Source organism: Ostrea edulis, chromosome 9 (genome assembly GCF_947568905.1).
Source record: "Ostrea edulis chromosome 9, xbOstEdul1.1, whole genome shotgun sequence".
NCBI lineage: Eukaryota > Metazoa > Mollusca > Bivalvia > Ostreida > Ostreidae > Ostrea > Ostrea edulis.
The window spans coordinates 44035509-44058143 of record NC_079172.1 but is presented as its reverse complement, the minus strand read 5'-3'; the positions used below and the strand labels follow the sequence as shown (position 1 = coordinate 44058143).

The 22635-nt window shown below is 34.8% G+C and overlaps 1 protein-coding gene across 1 annotated transcript; it reads right to left on the bottom strand.

Annotated features, from left to right (window-relative positions):
* Positions 1-167: 167 nt before the first annotated feature.
* On the bottom strand, positions 168-16502 carry LOC125658910 (uncharacterized). Its single transcript, XM_048890361.2, has 11 exons — positions 16411-16502; positions 16304-16333; positions 15988-16070; positions 12815-12886; positions 12365-12488; positions 11943-12037; positions 11663-11731; positions 11414-11570; positions 4507-4908; positions 3182-3577; positions 168-575 (listed from the first exon to the last, which is right to left on the bottom strand). Exons 1-11 carry the CDS (start codon positions 16439-16441, stop codon positions 202-204), a joined length of 1833 nt encoding a protein of 610 aa, XP_048746318.2. The 5' UTR covers positions 16442-16502; the 3' UTR covers positions 168-201.
* Between the last annotated feature and the right edge of the window lie 6133 nt (positions 16503-22635).

Sequence of the window (22635 nt, the reverse complement as noted above, 5' to 3'; positions counted from 1 at the left end):
ATCCAAATATGATAAATGCTGATATATCTAAGAGAGGAAAATAATATAAACTTTAAGGCAAACTGACGGATGGATGCCGCACGAAGTTCGATCAGAAAAAAGTAACCAGCTTGTCGCTTGTAAGTGAGCCAAGTAGAGGACAGTGAGGAAAAAGAAATGAAATATGATTTTGATTAACATTTTGTTTCTTTTAATGTACGTTTAAAACAATTTGTATCCGGATATTATTGTCTGGTCTCCGTCCGCTCTGGTTGACTGTATGACCTTCACAACGTCACTTGACCTTAGTCGCAGAACGGCCACATTGGAACCACTATCATAATCCGATGATGCACCGTCTGACACTGTGTAACCATACTCCACCCCATTGACCACTAATGTAGATTTCAGATATCTATCATATGCTTCCATGTTCCAGAATATCATGTAGACGCCGTTTTGAGGAGCAGTGAATCCTGTGGAGCTATAGAACGATTGTGTCGTATCAAGAAGTTCAGAATTGAATAGCACTGCGCTGTGTGATAACGGTGATGATGACGTCAGTTGTTCCAGAAAGGCTGGGGTATTTACGCTTGCTGGAATGGTAAAGTAAAAAATAATGATACAATACCTACAGATAACTTTCATTAATTCAAGTTTGATTTTGTATACAAAAGTCTACTGTATAGTGTTTGTTTATTTGTTTTACGTGCTTTCGTGAATTCATATCGAGACTAATCAGCTGTACGTGAAGTGCCACAAATTCAGACCTATGCACGGCGCCCAGGGTCATGATACTGAGGGCTCTTAATCACATCAACGCCTACTGCAATACGGGACCTCGACTTATGAGACCTGCAACTCTCACCTCGATATGCCGAGCGATTGAGGAAGGTGCAAAGTTTTACGTTATAGGTTCTAAGCGGTCAAGACATGATCGAGGATCGAACCCAAGACCTCCCGGTCACGAAGCGAACGCTCTAGCCACTGAGCTCCGCTGCTATATATTATAGTCTTGTGGTGTCCAGGTATCGTAGTGGTTATATGTGAGAGGATATTGTTGGTCGCCCGCTAGGACATGTGGGTTTCCTCCCACATCAATGAACCATTTTCGCCAATATTCGAACCGACGAAAAGCATTAACATAAGTTGTAGAACGTCGTAAAATAAATAAAGTTCAAACTATAAGTTTCTGTTTTGAATTTGAAGAAAACAAAGATCTATACTTATAAATTAACACATTTTGCCAATGAACTCCGAAACGCATGCTCCAGAGTTACTGCTTGCACCTTAAATATTATTCCACATGCAAGGTAAAGTCCGTAAGGTATAATAGAATCTTACTTGATTAGTAAATATCGTAAAATTAATTAAAAACCTACTTTCGTTTTCAAATTACTACCCTGAAATAGCAAAATGAGAGTACAGTGGCACACACGCTTTGGCGGACCTAAGCCAGTTTTATTTTTTCTTTGTAATGACAACTTAAGATAATATGATATGAAGTATATCTGTTGTTTATCGATGCTTGATTTTGATCTAACAGAAGAAATAAGTTTTGGTAATTTTTGGATAAATAAAATATATGCCTGTCTGTTCCAGAATGAAGCGCCAAGAACGAGACATTACATTACTAGAGACGCTTAAATCTACAACCAATCGCACATTATCGGGCCTTTCCTACAAGACGAGAAGTTGCGATTGGTTTACAACATGATTGATCACACTGTTCGTTATCTTCACCTTGCATGATCAGCATACAATTGTGTAGGTGTTCAGTGTTAGATATACTTATAATAGTTTTGACTAGGCCCATATTAATCATTTTATGAAGATTTATAATTATATTACTTCAACTAAGGACACCCCCCTCCCGAGACCAACGATCTGACACATCGATTAATTTTAAATACAATATTTATCTGATATTTTCGATTTTCCTATTTTTTCTCGTGATTTTAGAAGTCACTATAATTTTTTAACAAAATTTACTGATATGTACAAACACATGGATGAAGACACAAAAGTTTTTATTTTGGTTGAACATGTTTTGTGATGACACAGATCTTGAAAGTAAGTAATAAGTCAAAAACTGTCCAATTGGTCAGATATCGAATGGTGCAGGGCTGTTCTGTGAAGTTTGCGCCTGGTAACTTTAAAGTTAAGGTAGCTCACTGCGCTAAAGCTTATACTCTTTATGACACCACGTCACAAGATGGCGATTTAAATGTTTTGTAAAATTATTTGTATCAATCGATTTGTTTGTATATCATCTTAGCTCAGTGGTTAAAGCACTGGGCAAAAAAGAGAAGAAAAAAAAGCATTGGGCAAAAAGAGAGGAAAAAAAGCATTGGGCCGAAGAACCGCGGATCTCGAGTTCAAATCCGCCAGTCTTTTGTTCATATGTGTTTAAAAATTTTTTTTTTTTTAAATCTATGTTTTTATCCAAATTTGCATACTTTCTGCCTTTTGGCATACATACATATTGCATGTATATATCATCATATATTTTATGATTAAATCAATTCGTACTGATTTGAGAAACTATTTCAGGATTTAGTGAGCCACCTTAAAGCATTTTACCGAAAGTAACTGACAATGTCTAAGAAATTTGGCCACTGTTTACAATATACACTGTACAGTTTTTCTGTTTGCCTTTCCTATAGTGCACTATGTTTTCGATAATAGCGTTTGACTAGAAGAAATCACATGTATTTATAATTGTGCCCTTAAATTGTTGCACGGAACAAAAACTAAAACTATAAACACATTCGCAAAACCGAGTTTCAGATTTTGAAATAATGAACGACCGTTCATTTTGTCTTTGGTCAACTATTCGGCATGACAGATCACAATGGCATTCGTCAAATCATTATCTAATTTTCAATAAGGAGAGAGATAATTTATGTTACATATGGAACATTTAATTTGGAGTTGGAAGTGACTTCCTAATAATCAAATTTTATTTACTGTATATGATATCAATAAATATAACATAACTAATACACGCAATTCTTAAATTCATTTGAATTAAAGATATCGTTCATTCATTTAATGTTTCCAACATTCAAAAAGTCCTTCCTCTATGCAATATTATTTGTGATTTCCCGCGCTTGCGCAGGATTTCATCTTGTGATTACATGTGTATTTAAATTTGAGGCATCAAATTTAGCCCGTAGAAAACTGTAATCAACATACTTACTACCAGGCTCTATAAGCCATCCAGAGTAAGTCGATCGTATCGGTTCCAGCTGAGCATCACTATCCCCAGCGTATAGATATATAGCATCCCCAGCACTTAACTGAAATAGCTGTACAGTTGCTGAAGAGTCCAGATATTCACCATTTGAGGAATCCGGCCACACACCCAGATTGTTAACTTTAGACCTGTCCTTGTAAAAGTAAACCATGTAGTCTTTGTGCTTGGCCTCTACAGTGAACGCCAAAGCGTAAAGACCAGATTCTGGACACACAAAAGTTCCATTTCCGGAAAAGTACGAGTGTCCACTGTTAGTGTCAACTTCCTCGAAAATAAAGCCCTGCCGATTACTAGAGGGTCTCGATAGAGCAGTTTTAGCTTTCGCATGGAAATAAATATCTGGAAAGAAATATGAATGAATTTGAAGAAAATAGCAAGCGCTCTTTACTATAAATGTATATAAGCGCCAACTTTTTTTTAAATTAAGGTGGCTCACTACACCCTGAAATAGTTTCTCAAAGCAGTACGAATTGATTTAATCATAAAAGGTATGAAGATTATATAATATGTATGACAAAATATAAACAAATGCAAATTTGGGTAAAACCATGATTTAAATAAAATATTTGAACACATATGAACAAAAGACTCTGGGGGATTTGAACTCGAGATCTGCGGTTCTTCAGCCCGATGCTTTAACCACTGAGCTACGGTGATAAACAAACAAAATGATCGATACAAACATTTAAATCGCCATCTTGTGACGTGGTGGCATAAAGAGTATAAGCTTTAGTGTAGTGAGCTACCTCAATAGAATCCGCTCAAAACATTCCAAATAAACTAGAGTTATTGCACTCTAGCTGCAAAGGAAGATGGCGGATCGGATATCGTTTGGAAAGCTCCGGTAGCCGGTTTCATTATTGTATTCAGCATCAAATTATTCTTGTAATATTTCTCTCGTCATTATTCATTGTTTGAAACATTTCAATAGCATTGATCGATGCAGTTGGGTGAACGTTGAAATCATTAATAATTGTGATTTTGCTCGCATTCAGATTAGCGCCAGCAATGCTTCACAGCTCCTTAAGTTGAACAGAAAATGAATAAATCATCAACATAAAACAACTAAGGTAAGATTTAGCTACACGATGAAAGAATAGCTGTATTATAGTTGCTGAAAGATGCAAGTCTGAGGCCTACTTTGTGATTTTGAATGAACATGAATTCTGATGACCTTCAGAAAGGCCATATTCAAAATGTTGATTGTCGCTGACAATATTTTTTTCGCCGCTGAACCACGTTTTCGACAAACACTTTGGGATAATTACTTTGATTAAGCCGCCATCCAGAAAATGTAGAGTATTGCCCTTCAATTGTCCCATTGGAAACCCGGACTCTCACTTCGTCTCCCACCTGAAGCTTAGTGACTATCAAACCTGTCGCTGAGTCTGTGTTTGTTGAACTTCCGAGTGAGTCGGAGTGAATTGTGCCCTTAACATTGCTGTTAACAATCAGGTCTGTGTTTGCCTGCCTTCCGTCATGTGTCCCTACAGTCCAGGAGAACACATAAGGACCACTGTACTTGCAGGTGAATATACCCGTTCTGCCATTGTATGATGACCCTTCATTAGTCGTGACGTTATTGAAGATAACGTTATTTTGCGTCAGGGAGGATGTCAGCTGAGCATAGAATGCGTAATTTCCGGGTGTTTCCAAGGTAGTTGGTTTCACTTTAATGGAAAAAAACCCCATAATTTTAAAACTTTAAAAACTTGCTTTTTGTCATTCTGCTTCACATATCAAATGTAATTTCATGACCCATATTAAGATACTGTCTGATTATATTTTGAGTACAGGACAGTTTTAGCCATGAGAAATAAGATCCCAGGACCAAGGGCGGATATAGAATGTATTGCTAGGGGTGGAATAAAAATTTAACTGAAGTCTAAAAAGATCAACCAAGCCTTACACTTAACCATGCGTCGTGGATATCTGCTGTTTATATAATTTCCAACATCTCATTGTACATTACGGGATCACATTTTGGAAAAATTTACACGGTTTTAGAAGTTTCTAGAAAATGGTTAAAATAGTGGTTTGAAGTATACGCAGAGCAATATTCAACATGCAATGATACGTTTAATGCGTTCTTAGATAAATTTTCAATATGTTAAGAAAATAGATATATATATATATATATTGAGGACTGACGTTAGCTATACGCCACTTCTTAGTGTAAAGAACTGACAGGGGAAATTGGCTATATAGCAAGATCACCCCACAGAAAAAAGTCAAAGAAAACTAAAAAAAATTTCATTAGGAATGTTCAACAATATAATAATTTTCTTTTACCTTAGTCTTTAACTTAGCAATGAGGCCTTATTTGAGTAACAAGGGATCGTGATTCATCATATACATTCCATTGCAAAGGTTAAAGACTTTTAGTAATATCATCCGGAACTAAGTGTTATAGACAGACGGACAGACCCAAATAGATATTCTCCGCTTTTCGTTAAAAATGGAGGTGGAAATTGTTTTAAAAAATCACTTTCCTTAATGGGATTTGTATGTATAGTACTAGTTTATTTAAACCTGATTGGCTCCCCCATAAAACATTTTTTAGAATTTAAACTGCAAGCGAGAAGGAAAACTCCTACTATGGGGACAATTCTTGTCTATAATAGCTTTTCCTCCCAGTGGGTAAATCTACTATATAGGCAATTGTCCGAGGAGAAAATCTACTACAAGGAAAAGCTGCTATACAACACTGCAAGGAAATCGCAGTTTATCTGAAATTGTATCAACTGAAACTGTTTTTATTTGATTTAACGCCTAATTTTACACAAAGTATTCAATGGCGTTGTACATGTATAATAAAAAAGTTTTAAAAGAATAAAATATACATCATATACATGCAAACACACTCTAAATATATTAAACAAAAAACATGTACATTAAAACTGTCTAAACAAATGTGTTTTCAATTTGGCTTTAAAAGTATGTAAAGATTTGGACTGTCTTATTTCAGCCGGTAAACTGTTCCACAGTCTCGGACCAATGGTTCCGAAACTTCTATTACTGAAAGTTTTACGCCTGTTAAAAGGAACAATGTAGCAACTCTCAGAAGATTGAGCGGAGCGCAGCTTTTTATTTGGTACCTGTTTTCGTTAAAGCTGACATGAATTAATAAATACGTACACCTTTCTCATCTTATCCGCCATATTTCTCTCAGGTAGCCTAATTTACTCTACCCGTATATACCCCAAATGTGATTGTCACACCTGAGTGATTTTTCTAGGTGGACTCGACCAGTGCACATCTCCGATAGTAATAAATAGGGAATGCGAAACAAATAAAATCACATTTTAAAACATTATGCTTTGCTCAAAATTACAAAATATTTATTGTATACCAATGCAACATTCCGAAAGTTTAGATAATTAAAAAAAAAGCAAAAAAAAGAAGAAGAGCTTTTCTTGCATACTTGCAAGTGCATGCAATTATTTGCAGTTTCTTATGAAATAACGGAGAAATCATTTGCCAATTACATACTGATAGAATGGAATAAGCAAAGAGCATAAAATATATTATTTATATCAATTCTTGCAAAATACAGGTCCATGCCATATGCATAATATGTAATGCACATGACATATTCGCCACAAAAAAAAAAACCGTATCAAATACGGACGTCTATTCAACAGGTATCGGAGATGTGCACTTACCGAAAATATTATATTCTCTTTATTCTGATAAATCCACGAAACAAAATGATAACTCCATTTGTATCTCGTTAGAACTTTACAACACGTTGCCATTCCATTATACAGACTACGACACACTTCACCCGTGCCAAATAGGGTGTCTTCAATCAGGGGAGATGTCAGAGTCGAAAAATTTTCCTGTATTGAATGCTTGTCTGGTCGAGGTTTTGCAGTTTATAGAAATCGGGAATCTAATCATATACACTGAACATTTGGTTGGATATATTGCGTGCTCAATTCAAAATTTATCGATAATCATAAACAAATTTGGAAAAACAAATAAGGGAATAATGATCGAAAACATACATCTGTTTAAAAATGCGGGTATTACATTTGCAATCCATAATAAACAGTTGATTACACAAAGACACATATAAAAGGAAATGTATAAACGAAATTATAGTTTTATTGTTTCTTTGGGAACCACATAATTATTTACGGTCTCTGTCCATATTCATTGATTGAACAGGAGAGAGAGAGAGAGAGAGAGAGAGAGACTGTCCTACTTCGATGTACAATATATCATTTCACATAAGGAAAGAAAATTGATCACTGATATAATGGTAAGCTTACAAGCATTAAAAAATTCCACCTATTTAAAAATTTGTTATTGACAATATATTAAAAACTTACAGGAGTTGATTATTATAATTGAATTCATTACAAATTTAAAAAAAAAAAGATATCAGTTTAAACTGTGCATGTAGAAAATACTGACTTTGTATGTTAGAATAACGGAAAAAAGTAAATTGTCAAAAAAGTGGGGAGAGCAGACCAGCCCAGCCTCTCTGCCCACCCCAACCCCCTGTATACGTGCCTGAAACAACATATCAATTCGTGTTGAAAGAAAGGTGCATATCTGCATTTCATTAAATTCCAAAGGAGCTCGAATTTATGTGTTCCCCTATTAATTATTTTGTATGCAAGATTCGTTCCAGAATTTTGAATCATGCTTTCAGTCAGAGCAGAAATGAATTCATCTTGAAGTACATCTAGTTTGAATGCAAATGTGGGGATCCTTCTTTTAATTTCATCAGACTCATTAGAACCCCCTTCCCCAAACTATGCAGCTTTGTTTTTATTGATATCTAAATCGGCATATGATACCGGATACAAAATATATAATGTTTTTTCGTGATCATATAGATATCGATACTAGAAAATGTTTATACTCTTGTCTTTTGCATATCTTACTAATGCATTACAGTAGATTGACACTGTATCATATCAAATAAAACCTCAACACGAATTTTACTGATTTATGAATACTAACATTTTATCGAATACATTTGGATATGAAATTTCGACGTACAGCGGTATGTCTATTTTCAGAATCTATCCATTGCGCCAGATCTACGAAATGAAAATAATCATTATGGCATGTTACAAAAACGTTAAAACACACATATGCTATAGTCCTGCAATGCATGCATGCGATTTTTCTGAATACATGTATTTATGTATTGGTGAATGAGGTTCCTACGCTTAAAACTATCTTGGCCTTTATGCATTTTGTTTTGTGATTTTGGTTTACCATTCCTTACACTGTGTAAATGAAGGAAAACTTGGTAAAGGGTGCAATTCTACACCATACAATTAGTATGCATGCATGTGTTGAAAAGCAAAATGTACATGTAATAATCAGACATGGGGGGGGGGGGGGGGTGTTACTACAATATGAAGAAAAAAATCGAAAATTGGATTCTTCAAAATTTCTTCCCATTCAAAATAATAATTAAAAAAGATTAATAATAATTAAAAAAGATGAATGAAAACAGCAATAAAATAAAAACAAAAAACCCAAACAAACCAAGATGTTTTATCCGATGTTCAAAGTCCAAATGTGGGGAGAAGGGTTAAAAGAGTCTTTTACTTTGACTGCCTCAATAATTTCCCCCTACACTTCATTTTCTTCCATCTTGGGGGTGGGATGGGGTAGTTAGAGTCCTCTACTATGAGTGCTTCATTTTCTTGATTGGTGGTGGTGTGTGTCTTCTACTATTATGTCAGAACTTTTAAGCTGGGGTCAAGTTTGGGGTTGTCACCCAATATAATATAATATATTTTTTACTTGCATTACAAAATAACGGCCTCTCACATCTGTTCGAAACCCGCTCGCGCCGGTAAGTGGGAAAGTTTCCCAGTTTACTTTCGGAAGGTCGGTGGTCTCTTCCCAGGTACATTGTATCTGGTTTCTCTCTTCCACCAACAAAAACTGGGCGCCACCAGATAACTGAAAAATTGTTGAGTGTGGCGGACAACATAAAAAAAACCCAAAACAAACAAAATAGCAAAAAAATGGATATTGTTATCAAAGGTGGAGGACAGACACTATTGTCCCCTCCCCTTGATTCTATGTACCTTTGTACTTGACCTTTGTATTTGGGAGAGGGCCTAAATAGGCTATGGCTGTTGCCCAATCCTGTTGAGTTTCTCAATAAAATATGTTTAAATAAAAAATAATTCTATGTGCTTGATAACTACGCATATGATAAACTCAATTATTACATTTTGCATTACTACAATTTGCGTCGAGTTCAACGCAGAATGTAATAAAGCAAAATGGCATAGATATATAAGATCTATTGAGCGCCGAATTAGCATAAAATGAAGTAATTGAAAATTACATTATTTAAAGATAGGTTTAATTTTTAATTATTGCTTGCTTTAAATGAATCAAATGAATCTGTATTATCAATTAATGAGAGCAATATTGAGTTACTGTTCTCTTATATTGAATTAACGATATCATTTGTCTTAATAAGAGAGCGATTATTACAAGATCATCGTTTGAATCCCCCACTCTCCACCCCCCCCCTCTCTCATCCCATACATTCGTGCAGTGTTGTATATGCAAATTATCTATGCACAAACAATTTATGTACCTAAATGATTTCCTGATTTATAAATCTGCAATACTCTGACAAGTAAATCATACGGTATAAGGATTCATGCACAATACAGGGTAAATATTATACTCTGATACTTCCCCTGATTGAAGATAGCTGATCGGCACGGGCTAAGTGTGTCGCAATCTCTACAATGGACAATGTTGTTTACTGTTGGAATACAAATGGAGTGTATCGTTTTGTTTCATGGATTATGCTAATAAAGGGAGTTTTACTACTACTTTGAGTATTTTCGACAAGTGTACACGTACATCTTCGGTCCTTTACAGATATTACGAGTAGACCCAGGTAAATAGTCATCCGCATTCGAAGCTTTTTCATGACGAGCATACATGACAATGTCTTCTTTATACATACAGTAGCATTTATGTATTTGCATTTTGCTTGAAGTAAGTGTGAATGGTATAGATTTTATACCCTTTGCTTATTCCATTTGATCAATAGATCTAGATAATAGATGAAATATTTCTCCGCGTTTTTGTATAGTTTAGACATATTTATTGCAAGTGTACGCACATTCACGTAAAGAAAAGTCATTCTATATTTATTTATCCAAAGCTTTTAGCATGATTTACTACTGTGCGATATGTTTATTGTAATTTTGAGCACTGCATGTTTCAAAACGTGATTTCATTTCTTCTTGATGTACTATAAATTAGTATCGGGGATGTATATGTTACTTGTCGAAGCTACCCGCACAGGTAAATCGAAGACACTGATGTGAAGTGAAGCATAGTAAAATTCGCCCCCTTATATACCATGCGAACCCTTATACATATAACAATAGAATATCCAACTAATATGGCGGATTAGCAAAGAAATATGGCGGACATATAGAATTTTACTATTTTACTGTATTTATTAATTCATGTTAGCTTTAAAAGATATGTTAAATACAATGGCGCTTCGCCCACATGACACTTATACATAAAGGTCAATAATTTAAATGATATTCTAGAATCGATAGGTAACCAACTTAGGTCAATGAGAGCATCCCTAGAGCTGTCAAATTTCATTTTAATACCAGTTTCGCACCCATGTTTTGGATTCTTTGCATTTTATATATTTCAGTCTGTGCTATGCCGTATAAAATCACATGACAATAGTCCAAATGAGAAATTACTAAAGATAAAACCAAAATTTCTGTAGTTTCCTTTGTCAAATATTTGCGAATACTTTTAATCCTAAGATCATAGTTGTTCGGCATTTCCTTTTTATATGTTCCTTAAAATTAAGAGTTTCATCCAAATATGCACCTAAGTATCTTATATAACGTTCTGGTTCAATTTCATCACCATTAATGTTAATAACTTTTGTGCTACATTTATCCAGTTGCCTCCTGCTGCCAAATAAAATGAATTCGGTCTTTGATGTGTTCATTTTATAGCATTATCTTACCTGTCAGTGCCGGTGTAGTATTATCTTACCTGTCAGTGCCGGTGTTGTGTAGCATTATCTTCCCTGTCATTGCCGGTGTTGTGTAGCATTATCTTACCTGTCCGTGCCAGTGTTGTGTAGCATGATCTTACCTGTCAGTACCGGTATTGTGTGGCATTATTTACCTGTCAGTGCCGGTGCTCCTGTGTTGATAACAGTTCCAGAGGTAAAATTAGCGTTGCAATCATTGTTACATAGATCTCCATGGCAACATCCAGAGCAGGGGGTGTATGACCTTTTCTTTCCAACGATAATCGGCGCTGATATATGGTTGTTGCACGCCTTATAAATTATGAACGGGAAGATATGGAATTATTATAATTCAAAACACCACATGTACGTATATTAGTCTGGGATTCTTCTGAAATACGTACGTGTATGTCTTCACAATGGCTGGTGAAGTAACGCTGCCCAAATAGTGGTTTCTCCCCTAGGAAGCACAACTGAAGAACATAGCACACATTTATCTCCCAGGAAAATGAATGTGTATGCATTTTGTGTGTTAAATTTGAATGATTGATTGAATATTGTTTAATTGAATGAAGGTATACTACAAAGGGTAATATGACAATATGATATAGATTCGGGAAATGGGTTACATGTACAATAAAAGTTTGGCTAATCTGGTCCTCCTGTAATAACTGGTTCTCATACCTCATTGGTTCCACACACAGTCATGTGGTGACAATCTGTTGGATTTAGTGTGTGACCACAGTTGAAACAAATTGGTCCACGGGAGGTCGGAAAAGCTGTCCAAAATCAACAGAGGTTTCAAATTTCAATAAAAGTTTTTAAATTATGTCCATGCGCACTTACATGAACCTTTAATCGATTATTGCCTTACTGGTGTAATTTGTATTCAAATTATTTTCGGATTTTTTTCCCGATCATGCTAACAGAATTAAAATGGATCATACTTTCCGAATAATGTTTAGATTCTTACGGCTAAACTCAGTTTCATATTATTTCCCAACTTTTAATCTATAACAAATAATTAGAAATTAAAACTTGGTGACACTATAATTTTTATTCAAATTCGAAACTTCGCGCCAAAATGACCGTGTGAAACAACTCACCTGGTGATCCACACCCATCCACGTTACACAGATCGCCATAGCAACAATCGTTACATACCACAGATCCATGGATGCTACGCCTATTTGAGTGGAGCACTGTTTTGTTTGGTGTTTTAGAACACGACTATATGAATATAGATTATATATTCTAAAGACTTTTCTGAAGAAATTAGTTTACCAATTTATATGAACAGTGTGTTGTCTTATTGAAATTGATTTTTGTTAAATCGGGTATTAATTATAAAACCATAAAACCATAAACTGAGAATAGACTTAAGTCAAAATTTTGATATGAATTGATTGCAGGTTTATCAAAACTTCAAATGCAAACATATACTAAAATCTTATTTGTTTATGAAAATTGTTTCAACTTAGCTGAATTTGAAATTTAGACTTAAGAATATTCTCAGTTTATGGTCTTGAGACCTGATCTCTTTAATTATCACTTACCGTTTGAGGGAGACAACCCACCCAGAAAGTGACGTCACCATTATCTTTTCGATACCTTTGCACACTGCACACCTATAGTAAATCAATAGGAAAGGTAAAAGATATGGAAAGTCACAGAGGACCCCACAAGTCACGGTGTACAATACGTATATATTTCATTGTTTTAAATCATGGCCATTCCGTGTCTCAATCATGGTCATTCAACGATTGTTAACTTTGGGCATGTCAACATTCAATCATGATCATCTATGTTTTAATCTTAACATTTGGCCATACCATGTTTTAACCTTGGAAGCCTTAAAATTATCCCAAGTTTGACTTTGTCATATAAAAACGGCATCTGAAATTTTGTAAACATATATTAGATTTAAAGTTATCTACACCCAATTTTATGGTGTATGGTGAACTAGGTAGATATCCTATTTTGATTAATATCGAAATAAGAATGATTAGCTTCTGGTGTAAGTTAGTTGCAACACAAGGTGATAAATTGTCATCAAATCTGTTTAGGGTTTTAAGAAACTATAATAACCCATGGTGCAATTTCATCAAATCTATACTAAATGAATGTGGTCTTCCTCATATTTGGTAAAATATGAATCCAGTGAATATACCCTGAATTAAGAAAATATTTTTAACACATTATTCGATCAGTTTAAGTAGTCGATGTGTAGTGATATGTTTAACTCTTCCAAAGGCTTGAATTATAGAATATTTAAGACGTCCTTTTGCCTACAAAAGTATTTATTATCCTTGCCTTGAAAATAATTGAAACTTTTTTGTAGATTCAGAACTTGTAATGCTAAACTAACTATTGAAATTAGAAGATGGTATAATATACCAGGAGAAAATGGAATCTGTAACTTATGTTTGAAAAATGATATTGGCGATGAGTACCATTATTTTTTCAATTGTAATGATCCATCTATACTGTAATCAAGATTACCCTATGTACCAAAGTACTTCTATTTACACCCAAATGTGTATAAGTTTGGAGAACTTTTTAACACAACAAATAAAATTAAATTGATGAAACTATGTAAATTCATAACAACTATTATTAAAAGAGTTAGTTCTCCTGGTCTAATAGCTCATTATCAGATACTGTACTTGATTTTTCTCACGTATGCATGTATTTAACTATATTAGTGTAATGTATCTCTACACTGTACATTTTGTCAGTTTATGAGAATAAATCATTGTCATATAACACGTTTACGGCTTGGACGTTGCATTATTTGATGTTGTTGTCCCATAATTGTACACCAACTAAAGTTAGTATGTTGGTTACAGATTTAAACTTGGCTGACCCAAATTTTAATCCTAGTGTCCAATTTCATCGTCCATTCACAACAATCATCGCCAAGATTTTTCTAAATATCATATAACGGATATTTTCTGCATTTGGGAAGTTTTGCGATTTGATTTGTAAATGGTAGCAATTTATATTCTGTGTTTCTAATTTCTGTGGTTGCATTAAACTTATATGCATGTATATATATTTTGCGATTGTAATTTTTTTCCTCCCCGTACAATTCCACAAAAATGGACAACCACAGAAAATACACGTTATACGGTAGTCAATTTTTCTTTTCTTTTCATAACACAGGCCGCTTCCCTTCCCTTATACAACAATATAGATGTAGTCCATGTAGCTAAGAATCATGCAAAAGTTGGTACACAGGAGATCTAAGATTTTTATAAAATTTAGTCACAAAATCATGATCTATGAAGATGCATGTATACAAAGTACTTTTAGTTAAACTATGTCAGAATTTTGTCTACAAGTTGTATTCGTAAATATAGCTGCACATCCTCTACTTGAGTCAAGTTATGTTGTGTATGCTCTCCATTACATTTATCACTGTGATTACCAAAGAACTATGTAAAGGCAAATACTAGTATACTTGACTTTGAAAAGGAAATTTAACTCAGTTTTCAGAAGCTGAAGCAAATCCATTTACTGGTTCCAAATGACTTCAATTCTTGGATATCCATTTCCTATGCATTACTACTTCAGCTGAAAATGGCCGATAATCTTTAAAAAAAAGATTACACTTTTATAAAATCCAGGTGACCGAGTAAGGTGGAGCCAAGCGGACTCAGTTATAACCTAGACAAGTCCCAAAAAGAGTTTGAATGAAAAACTAAATTATAGTATCTTACCACTACCTGTGCAGGTGTACAAGAACAATGGAAAAGTACCTGTTCAAATTCTACCTGTCAATGTACCTGTGTAATCATATGGAAATTGAAAACGTAGGAATTATCTAATCAAATGTAAGGCTTACCATTATCTAAACCACACTGAAAACTATTATCCTTAAACCATACATGAATACAATGTATGTGGTATTGTTATATCCAATCAAATTGGCAATATTTTTTGGCACGTTGTGTTTTACATAAAAACATTACATACAAGGTTTGGAATGAGGAGAAATCTTGCGATTTTCTACAGCATGTCATAACTGAAAAGGGACTAAAATCGTCCGTATGGAAATTTCAAGGTTACTCCGCCTCACCAAGTTCGATGAATCAGATATAGAGATACCCAGGCCTGTCGATTTTCAATTCATGGTTTCTCTGAACTGATTACTGGGGGAAACAGTAAAGTGAGGGCAAGTTTTGGAGTAAATAACTTAAATACATCACTTTCAAAAGATTAATTCATTTTTTGAAAGACTTTGGGTTTTTGTTTTAAGTTGCCACATATTTTTTTTTATATTGTATGATTCTTACGGAGACTACTACTCAGTTGTCTTTCTTTGAATTATCTATGACGTAAATATTACGATTAACAAATAGTTTTGATGTATTTTTCTCCCTCTTTTATAGACAAAACTTCTCTTCCACAATTCTATGTGATAATATATCGTTTCTGGCTTATTTGATATCATTCCTCAACTTATCACTGACACATGGTGATAAGTCATATCGTACATACTCGATAGAATCGATGAGAAAACTGCTAGCATTAAAGTTGAATCAGAATTTTATTTTTGAAACTACTTTTTTCCTTTTCAACCCCCCCCCCAATAAAGAACGGTTTTCACCCCCACCCCTCCACAGCAGCGGGACTATCATTACAACTACATATCTAATATCCTAATCAATAGATAAAACCTAATAAGCACATGGTTCAACAATTTAATTTGTTTTAATTTACTCACGTCTCCAGCTGAGCAGTATTCAATTCTCTCGCAGAAACGAGGCTCTAAGACGTCATCACAGCGTAAACACCTTAAACCGAGGCCTGAATAGACATAAATAATTCAAAAGTATATCAAATGATACTCTTGAAATAATTCACTGAGATTATTGAAATATATGAAAGTTTAGAATCACTATAAAATAAAACTACACCTTTTATTTTCTGAACTTGTAGGGAAACCACTACACTTGTATTTCATATCTAACAAGCAGCTAGGCGTTCAGATAACTTATCTAATGTAAAATCCCTCCTCCAAAATAAAATGGAATACATACCTTCTACAGCTATCGAAACCGACGTTAACCCTGAAATTAAGTTATAAAAATGTAATGTTTTAGAGAGTGAGAAAAGAAGAAAGAGAAGTACAATAGAGAGACCATACCGAACAGAAAAACACGAAGGGCAAATAACATGACAACTAAGATTTCACAATTGCCTCTATATGAAATATACTTGACGTAGTCTTATTCCATAGATAAGGCTTTATATAATATGGCTTATCAAATATGGAGAAACCAGGTTATTTCGTTTCATCGTTTTATGTATGATATTGCAAGAGCGGTAACTCTGTATAATTTCATTGGGTTAGGTTTCCAAAAGGAATAAGAATCTTCATTTTTATTTTTTATGCTTAAGGACGTACAAAAATTGTTAAAAACAATGATACTTAAAAATCTGTCCATTAGATATTTAAAAAAAAACTACATGTATTCCCAGATGTTAAGAGTTAAACACATATCTAGATGAAAGAGCTCGTATACCAGAACAGTTCCTGCAGTTCCCATCTCCAGAAACCCAAAAAATGAGCCGAGTCCTGACCACGTGACTGTCTTATTAGCATACCGCCTGCTATTTCTCCACCAATTATTGAATTTGTGCATATCTAACTACCCTGTAGTATTTTACACATGATTTAGAATAATGAATTTAGCACATAATTCCTATATACATGTACGTGAAAGATGAACTCGATGTTGAAACTTACCGACGTTATTGTTTTCTTTCTGACTACGTGTGAAGGTGTGTGCAATGCATATCACACAAATCAAGATAAACAATGATGTCCGAGAGTTAAATTAATAAAGAATTAACCTTCATCTCTATCTGGGATGAAATTAAATATTTGACGTTGCATATTAAGTTATTATATAACGCCATTATTGATACATTGATATTAACCTTGTAAGTTTGGAAAGATATAAATTCTTTATCATTAAAGGGACTGATTCACGATTTCCCCCCAAATTTTCCTTTTCACTCTTAAAATCTGTTGTCTAATGTGTTTAAAAGAGTTCACATAAAAATTAAGGTTATACATTATCACAGAAGCTCATTTTAGAGAGTTTATTATTTGTTTTGTAAACAAAGATTGCTGTATGTTATTGTTTACGAAATTTTTAAAAGAAATGGATATCGATCGAAGTTTATCATATCTTTCGCATTTCAAGCATTTTTGGGGTAAAAGGTGTCATCTAAAACGTTACAATTTGTGACTATGCAAAATCAAGATGCTTTATATTACAAAATCAATATTTCACTTGTTTGTTTATTTATTTGTATTGCTTATAGGAGTTATGAGATTGATCACTGTTCGTGGAACGAGTTAACCCAATTAATCCAATTACGTTGACAATTAGTAAAGCTAATTCGTACCCAGAGAGATTCTATTTTAACTATGCATTAAGAATAAATAATTTATAAAAGATAATAATAAGAAAAAAATATCAACACACACACACACACACAACCACCCCCCCCCAAAAAAAAAACTATATAGCACTAGTTAGGGCAAATTGAGAGTGACATCATTTCACTGGAATCGTATCTCCAACTGGATACCACCCCAACTGAATTGCAGGAGGCTTCTAAAATTATAACCACTTATAACACGGCCTTGACTTCCGATCTGGAAAAGGTCCAACAAAAGAAATTCCAGCGTGATGGCATCCATGATAGAAACAATGAAGCTCGAACATACCATACTGAACGATCATCTACTACCATCAAGATGTATGGTGATTTTTGAAAAGATTTTTCTGATGCATGATATGCATTATAATATGCATTGCGATTGTTATGATGTATGCATTATGAAATGAAATTTTCTGATATATGATATGCAATGTGATTTTTGTGATGTATGCATGCATTATGAAATGAGCATTTTGATAAAAGATAAAAAACAAAAACAAAAAAACATACATAGAATTGAGTACAATGACGTGTGAAGATGGTTTACTTGTATCAGTTGATGTACATGTATACAATCTATATCTGCACCATGAGTCGTTCGAGTCTGACCTTTAGTATTCATCACATTTACATTCCACAGATTGTACTACCCGGTAATGCTGATTTTTTTTTAAAGGGATAGTAAAGCTCATTTTGGTGAAATTTTTTCTCCCATCCCAAATCCTCTTAATATTCATTTCTAATATAGATTAAAAAGATATATGAATCACTTTTTTTCAATTTTAAAATGACTGCATGTTTGTCAAAAGTTACTCGAGAAGCCAACTTGTATAGCATATTCAATGCGGAAGCAAAAATTCAAGGAACATAATTTGAAGATTATAATCGTATTAGATTTGAAAGAAATGCAGATATGCGTATAAAAGTGTTATTATAAACAGGAAATGACTTGTATGAGTCATTCGGACACATTTTAATTCCTTCAAAAAATTGATAGAAATGACATTTACTCTCCCTTTAATTTACCGTCAATAAAGTTTAAGAACGCCTTAAATTTAACATTATGGAAATTGAAGTAGAAGTTTGTGGTCAAAGAGGAAATCTGAGTGATTCTAGACGGAACGGGAAAATTTCTCTCTCTCTATTGATTTGAACATAAGTCATTATCCAGATGTTATAACAAAAGGATTGGGCACAGGTTCTAAAAACTTAAAACGGGGTGATTTCAGCTTCTCCATCGTCAACTTTTTATATATTTATATAGCAATATTCCATTATCACCTGCATATGGTATTTATATCTCTCAACTGATTCGATACGCAAGAGCTTGTTCTGCGTATGGTCAGTTTTTAAATCGAGACAAGCTGCTGACAAACAAGTTGATGGTACAGGGGTTTCAACCATCTCGTTTAAAGTCAGCATTTCGCAAATTCTATGGTCGCTATAACGATCTAGTTTGCCAATACAACCTATCATTGGGTCAAATACATCGTCGGAAACCCACGGTCGATCGCTCTATTCGTTTACCTACCGTGGGTCACAAGGCGAGTATTTTCGCTCAGCTTCTACATGCGATTGGTCGCATTACCATTCCTTATTGCGATATTCAACCAATGAAAAAGCCCCTTATTTCCAGACCTCGGTAGCATAGAAAAACATGCTTTCGAAGCCAAGATTTGACTATGTTTAAGTTGAACAATTTACAAAACTTTCAGCGAGATGCTTTATCTGCATTATTGAAGCGGAGGGTGTATTTGTGTCTATAAAGACAGGGGAGGAAAAAGCCTGTGTTACCATGCGTTTACTATCGTACTGCGTACGAGTCTATGTGCAGGTCTCCATGTTCAGCACATAGTTCCATCATACGGGAGCAATGTGTTTTTTCAAACACTTGCCATGAAGCAGTCATGATAATAAACATACCAGAGGCGGATCCAGGATTTCCGAAGGGAGGGGGGCACACGTGAAAGAGAAGTATTTATTTAGTTAAAATAATCGCCCATTTTGGGTGCCAAATCATATTGATATATTTCATAGTGGCACAACAAAACACACACACTTTCATGGGCACCGCCATTACAGCTGACACTTTGAGTACCGGGAATATTTACAGCGATTCCCATTGCTCCTCGATAGGTCACGTAAGATCACGTATTTTAATGAGTTATCTGAAAATATCGGCCTTCTGACCCACGGTAGGTAAACGAATAGAGCGATCAACCGTGGGTTTCCGACTATGGGTCAAATGGTGTCTGACGTGTTTCATACCGATTGTTAGGACGTTCGTGGCACACTGATTTTGACTACGGATGACTCCGTTTACCTGATCAAGATATAGGGCTCATGGCGGGTGTGACGGGTCGACAGGGAATGCTTACTCTTCCTAGGCACCTGATCACACCTCTGGTGTGTCCTGGGGTCCGTATTTGCCCAACTATCTATTTTGTATTGCTTGTGGGATTTATGAGATTGATCACTGTTCGTTATCTTCACCTTTCATCAGTAAATATACATGTACCAAATAAAAAAAAAGAAATTGATGTGTATATAATGCACACACAAAGATTGAAATAAATTATAAGCTACAGAAAAACGACCAGCAGATCTATTTATAAAGAAATACACATCGGGTGTGACCAGCAGATCTATTTATAAAGAAATACACATCGGGTGTGACCAGCAGATCTATCTATAAACAAATACAGATTGGGTGTGTACTATGTGCAAGTTCTCCATTTTGAAAATAGTATTAATGAGATATACTGTGGCTGACTTCCTTTAAATGAATGGAAATTTTATATAGATAGCTAGGTACAGTAGCTCAGTCGGTTAAATGGTCGTTCATGCAACTTAAAATTTTAAAAAAAGATATAAGAAATAACATAAAAGATCTACATTTTATAAAATTTTAAATACCATGTATCGATCTGCTCAAGCGAGTCAAGTTTCTATCAATAAGTACAATTCATTCAAAGGATTAAAAAAGAATTTAAAAAGAGAAGTGATATTGATAAAGAGAAATATGATAATGAAATGAAGAGAAAAAAAATCGCACACAAGTATCCTGCATAGAACACACTTCAAACCATGGATATATACATGTATTTGAGTTTAATTATAGTTTGTTGTAACACGCTATAACACTAGTCATGTATATATTCACATATCTGTAAGGTGAAGATAATGAACAGTGATCAATCTCATAACTCCTATAAGCAATACAAATAGATAGTTGGGTAATCACGGACCCCTGGACACACCAGAGGTGGGATCAGGTGCCTAGGAGGAGTGAGCATCCCCTGTCGATCGGTCACACCCGCCGTGAGCCCTATATCCTGATCAGGAAAACGGAGTTAATCAGTGTGCAAAGAACGGCTTAACAATCGATATGAAACATGTCAGACAGCATTTGACCCAATGATAGGTTGTATTGACGAACTAGATCGTTATAACAACCATAGAATTTGCAAAATGCTGACTTCAATCGAGACTGTTGAAACCCCTGTACCATATAAATTTCAAACCAATCGCGGTGGACTCAATTTGTCCCTTAAATGACTTAAAATTTATTTTCCCCATGAGTTTGTATTTTGTATCTTTTTTCCGTTTAGGCATGTAAACATATAATACTTCCCGCTTTATGATTGATTGAATATTGTTTAACGTCCCTCTTGAGAATCTTTCCCTCATATGGAGACGTCACTACTGCCGATGAAAATTTAGGCCTATGATCGGCGTTTACGGCCTTTGAGCATGGAGGGATCTTTTTCGTACCACACCTGCTGCGACACCGTACATGTTCCTCGGTTTTTGCGGTCTCATCCGAAGGACCGCCCCATTTAGTCGCCTCTTACTACAAGCAAAGGGGTACTGAGGACCTATTCTAACCTGGATCCCCACGGGACTCCCGCTTTATGTGATGATATATGATTCAAATCATTTATTAAAAATCATTATTGATATTGCACTTAAGAGCAAGGGGTCGGAACCCGAAGGGTCCGATAATGACCTATCCCTTTTCTGTGTATATAATTTGTATGTTTAATTTCTAAGGACCGTCATAAAACTCTACAGAAACGTTCCACTTGCAAAATTGAGATTTTAACAACCCCCACCCCTGTTACCAAATCATGATGATATTATATTTTCCTTTCAAAGTTGTAATGGTTATCATTCTAATGTACATGTATTTCGTAGTTAGTCAGTTGCATCAAGGTTTATTAATCATTAATGTAAATCCAAAGGCGGGGGGGGGGGGGTAGCCGAGTACGTCGAGTAAATTAACAATTACCGAAGAAAATTAAATTCTCAACATGTCTATGAAAATGAAAGTCTTCAAGTGTGCCTTATCTTGAACACTTGTACACTAACAGTGATGCAAACACATGCATAAAGCAACACTCTACCTTATTTTTCTAACAACTGTTTTTGTTATTATTACATGCATAGTTCGATAGATTGATCCCCCAGATTTATTCAGCCTCTGATTCCAAATGACAAAGCTACAATGGTCGACAAGTTGGTTCAACGTATTCAACGCAAGGTTTATTAATCATTAAGAATGATAACCATTACAATGATAACCATTACAATTTTGAAAGGAAAATATTATATCATCATGATTTGGTAACAGGGGTAGGGGTCGTTAAAATCTCAATTTTGCAAGTGGAACGTTTCTGTAGAGTTTTATGACGGTCCTTTATGACAGCCTTTATTTAGCCTTTTTCACTTTATATCTATCTAATGCAGAAATCTCTTTGCTGCTGCGGAGAACAGAATATATTCTAATGAATCAATCTATCTGGCACACTGATTTTAACTACGGATAACTCCGTTTACCTGATCAAGATATAGGACGCACGGGAGGTGTGACCGGTCGACAGGGGATGCTTACTCCTCCTAGGCACCTTATCCC

Coding starts and splice junctions, on each gene's coding strand:
- LOC125658910 (XM_048890361.2), bottom strand. CDS start 16,441: ATGTTATTTGCCCTTCGTGTTTTTCTGTTCG. Junction 12,489..12,814: donor TGGGTTGTCTCCCTCAAACG/GTAAGTGATAAT, acceptor ATATTCATATAG/TCGTGTTCTAAAACACCAAA. Junction 11,732..11,942: donor CTGTGTGTGGAACCAATGAG/GTATGAGAACCA, acceptor TATGTTCTTCAG/TTGTGCTTCCTAGGGGAGAA.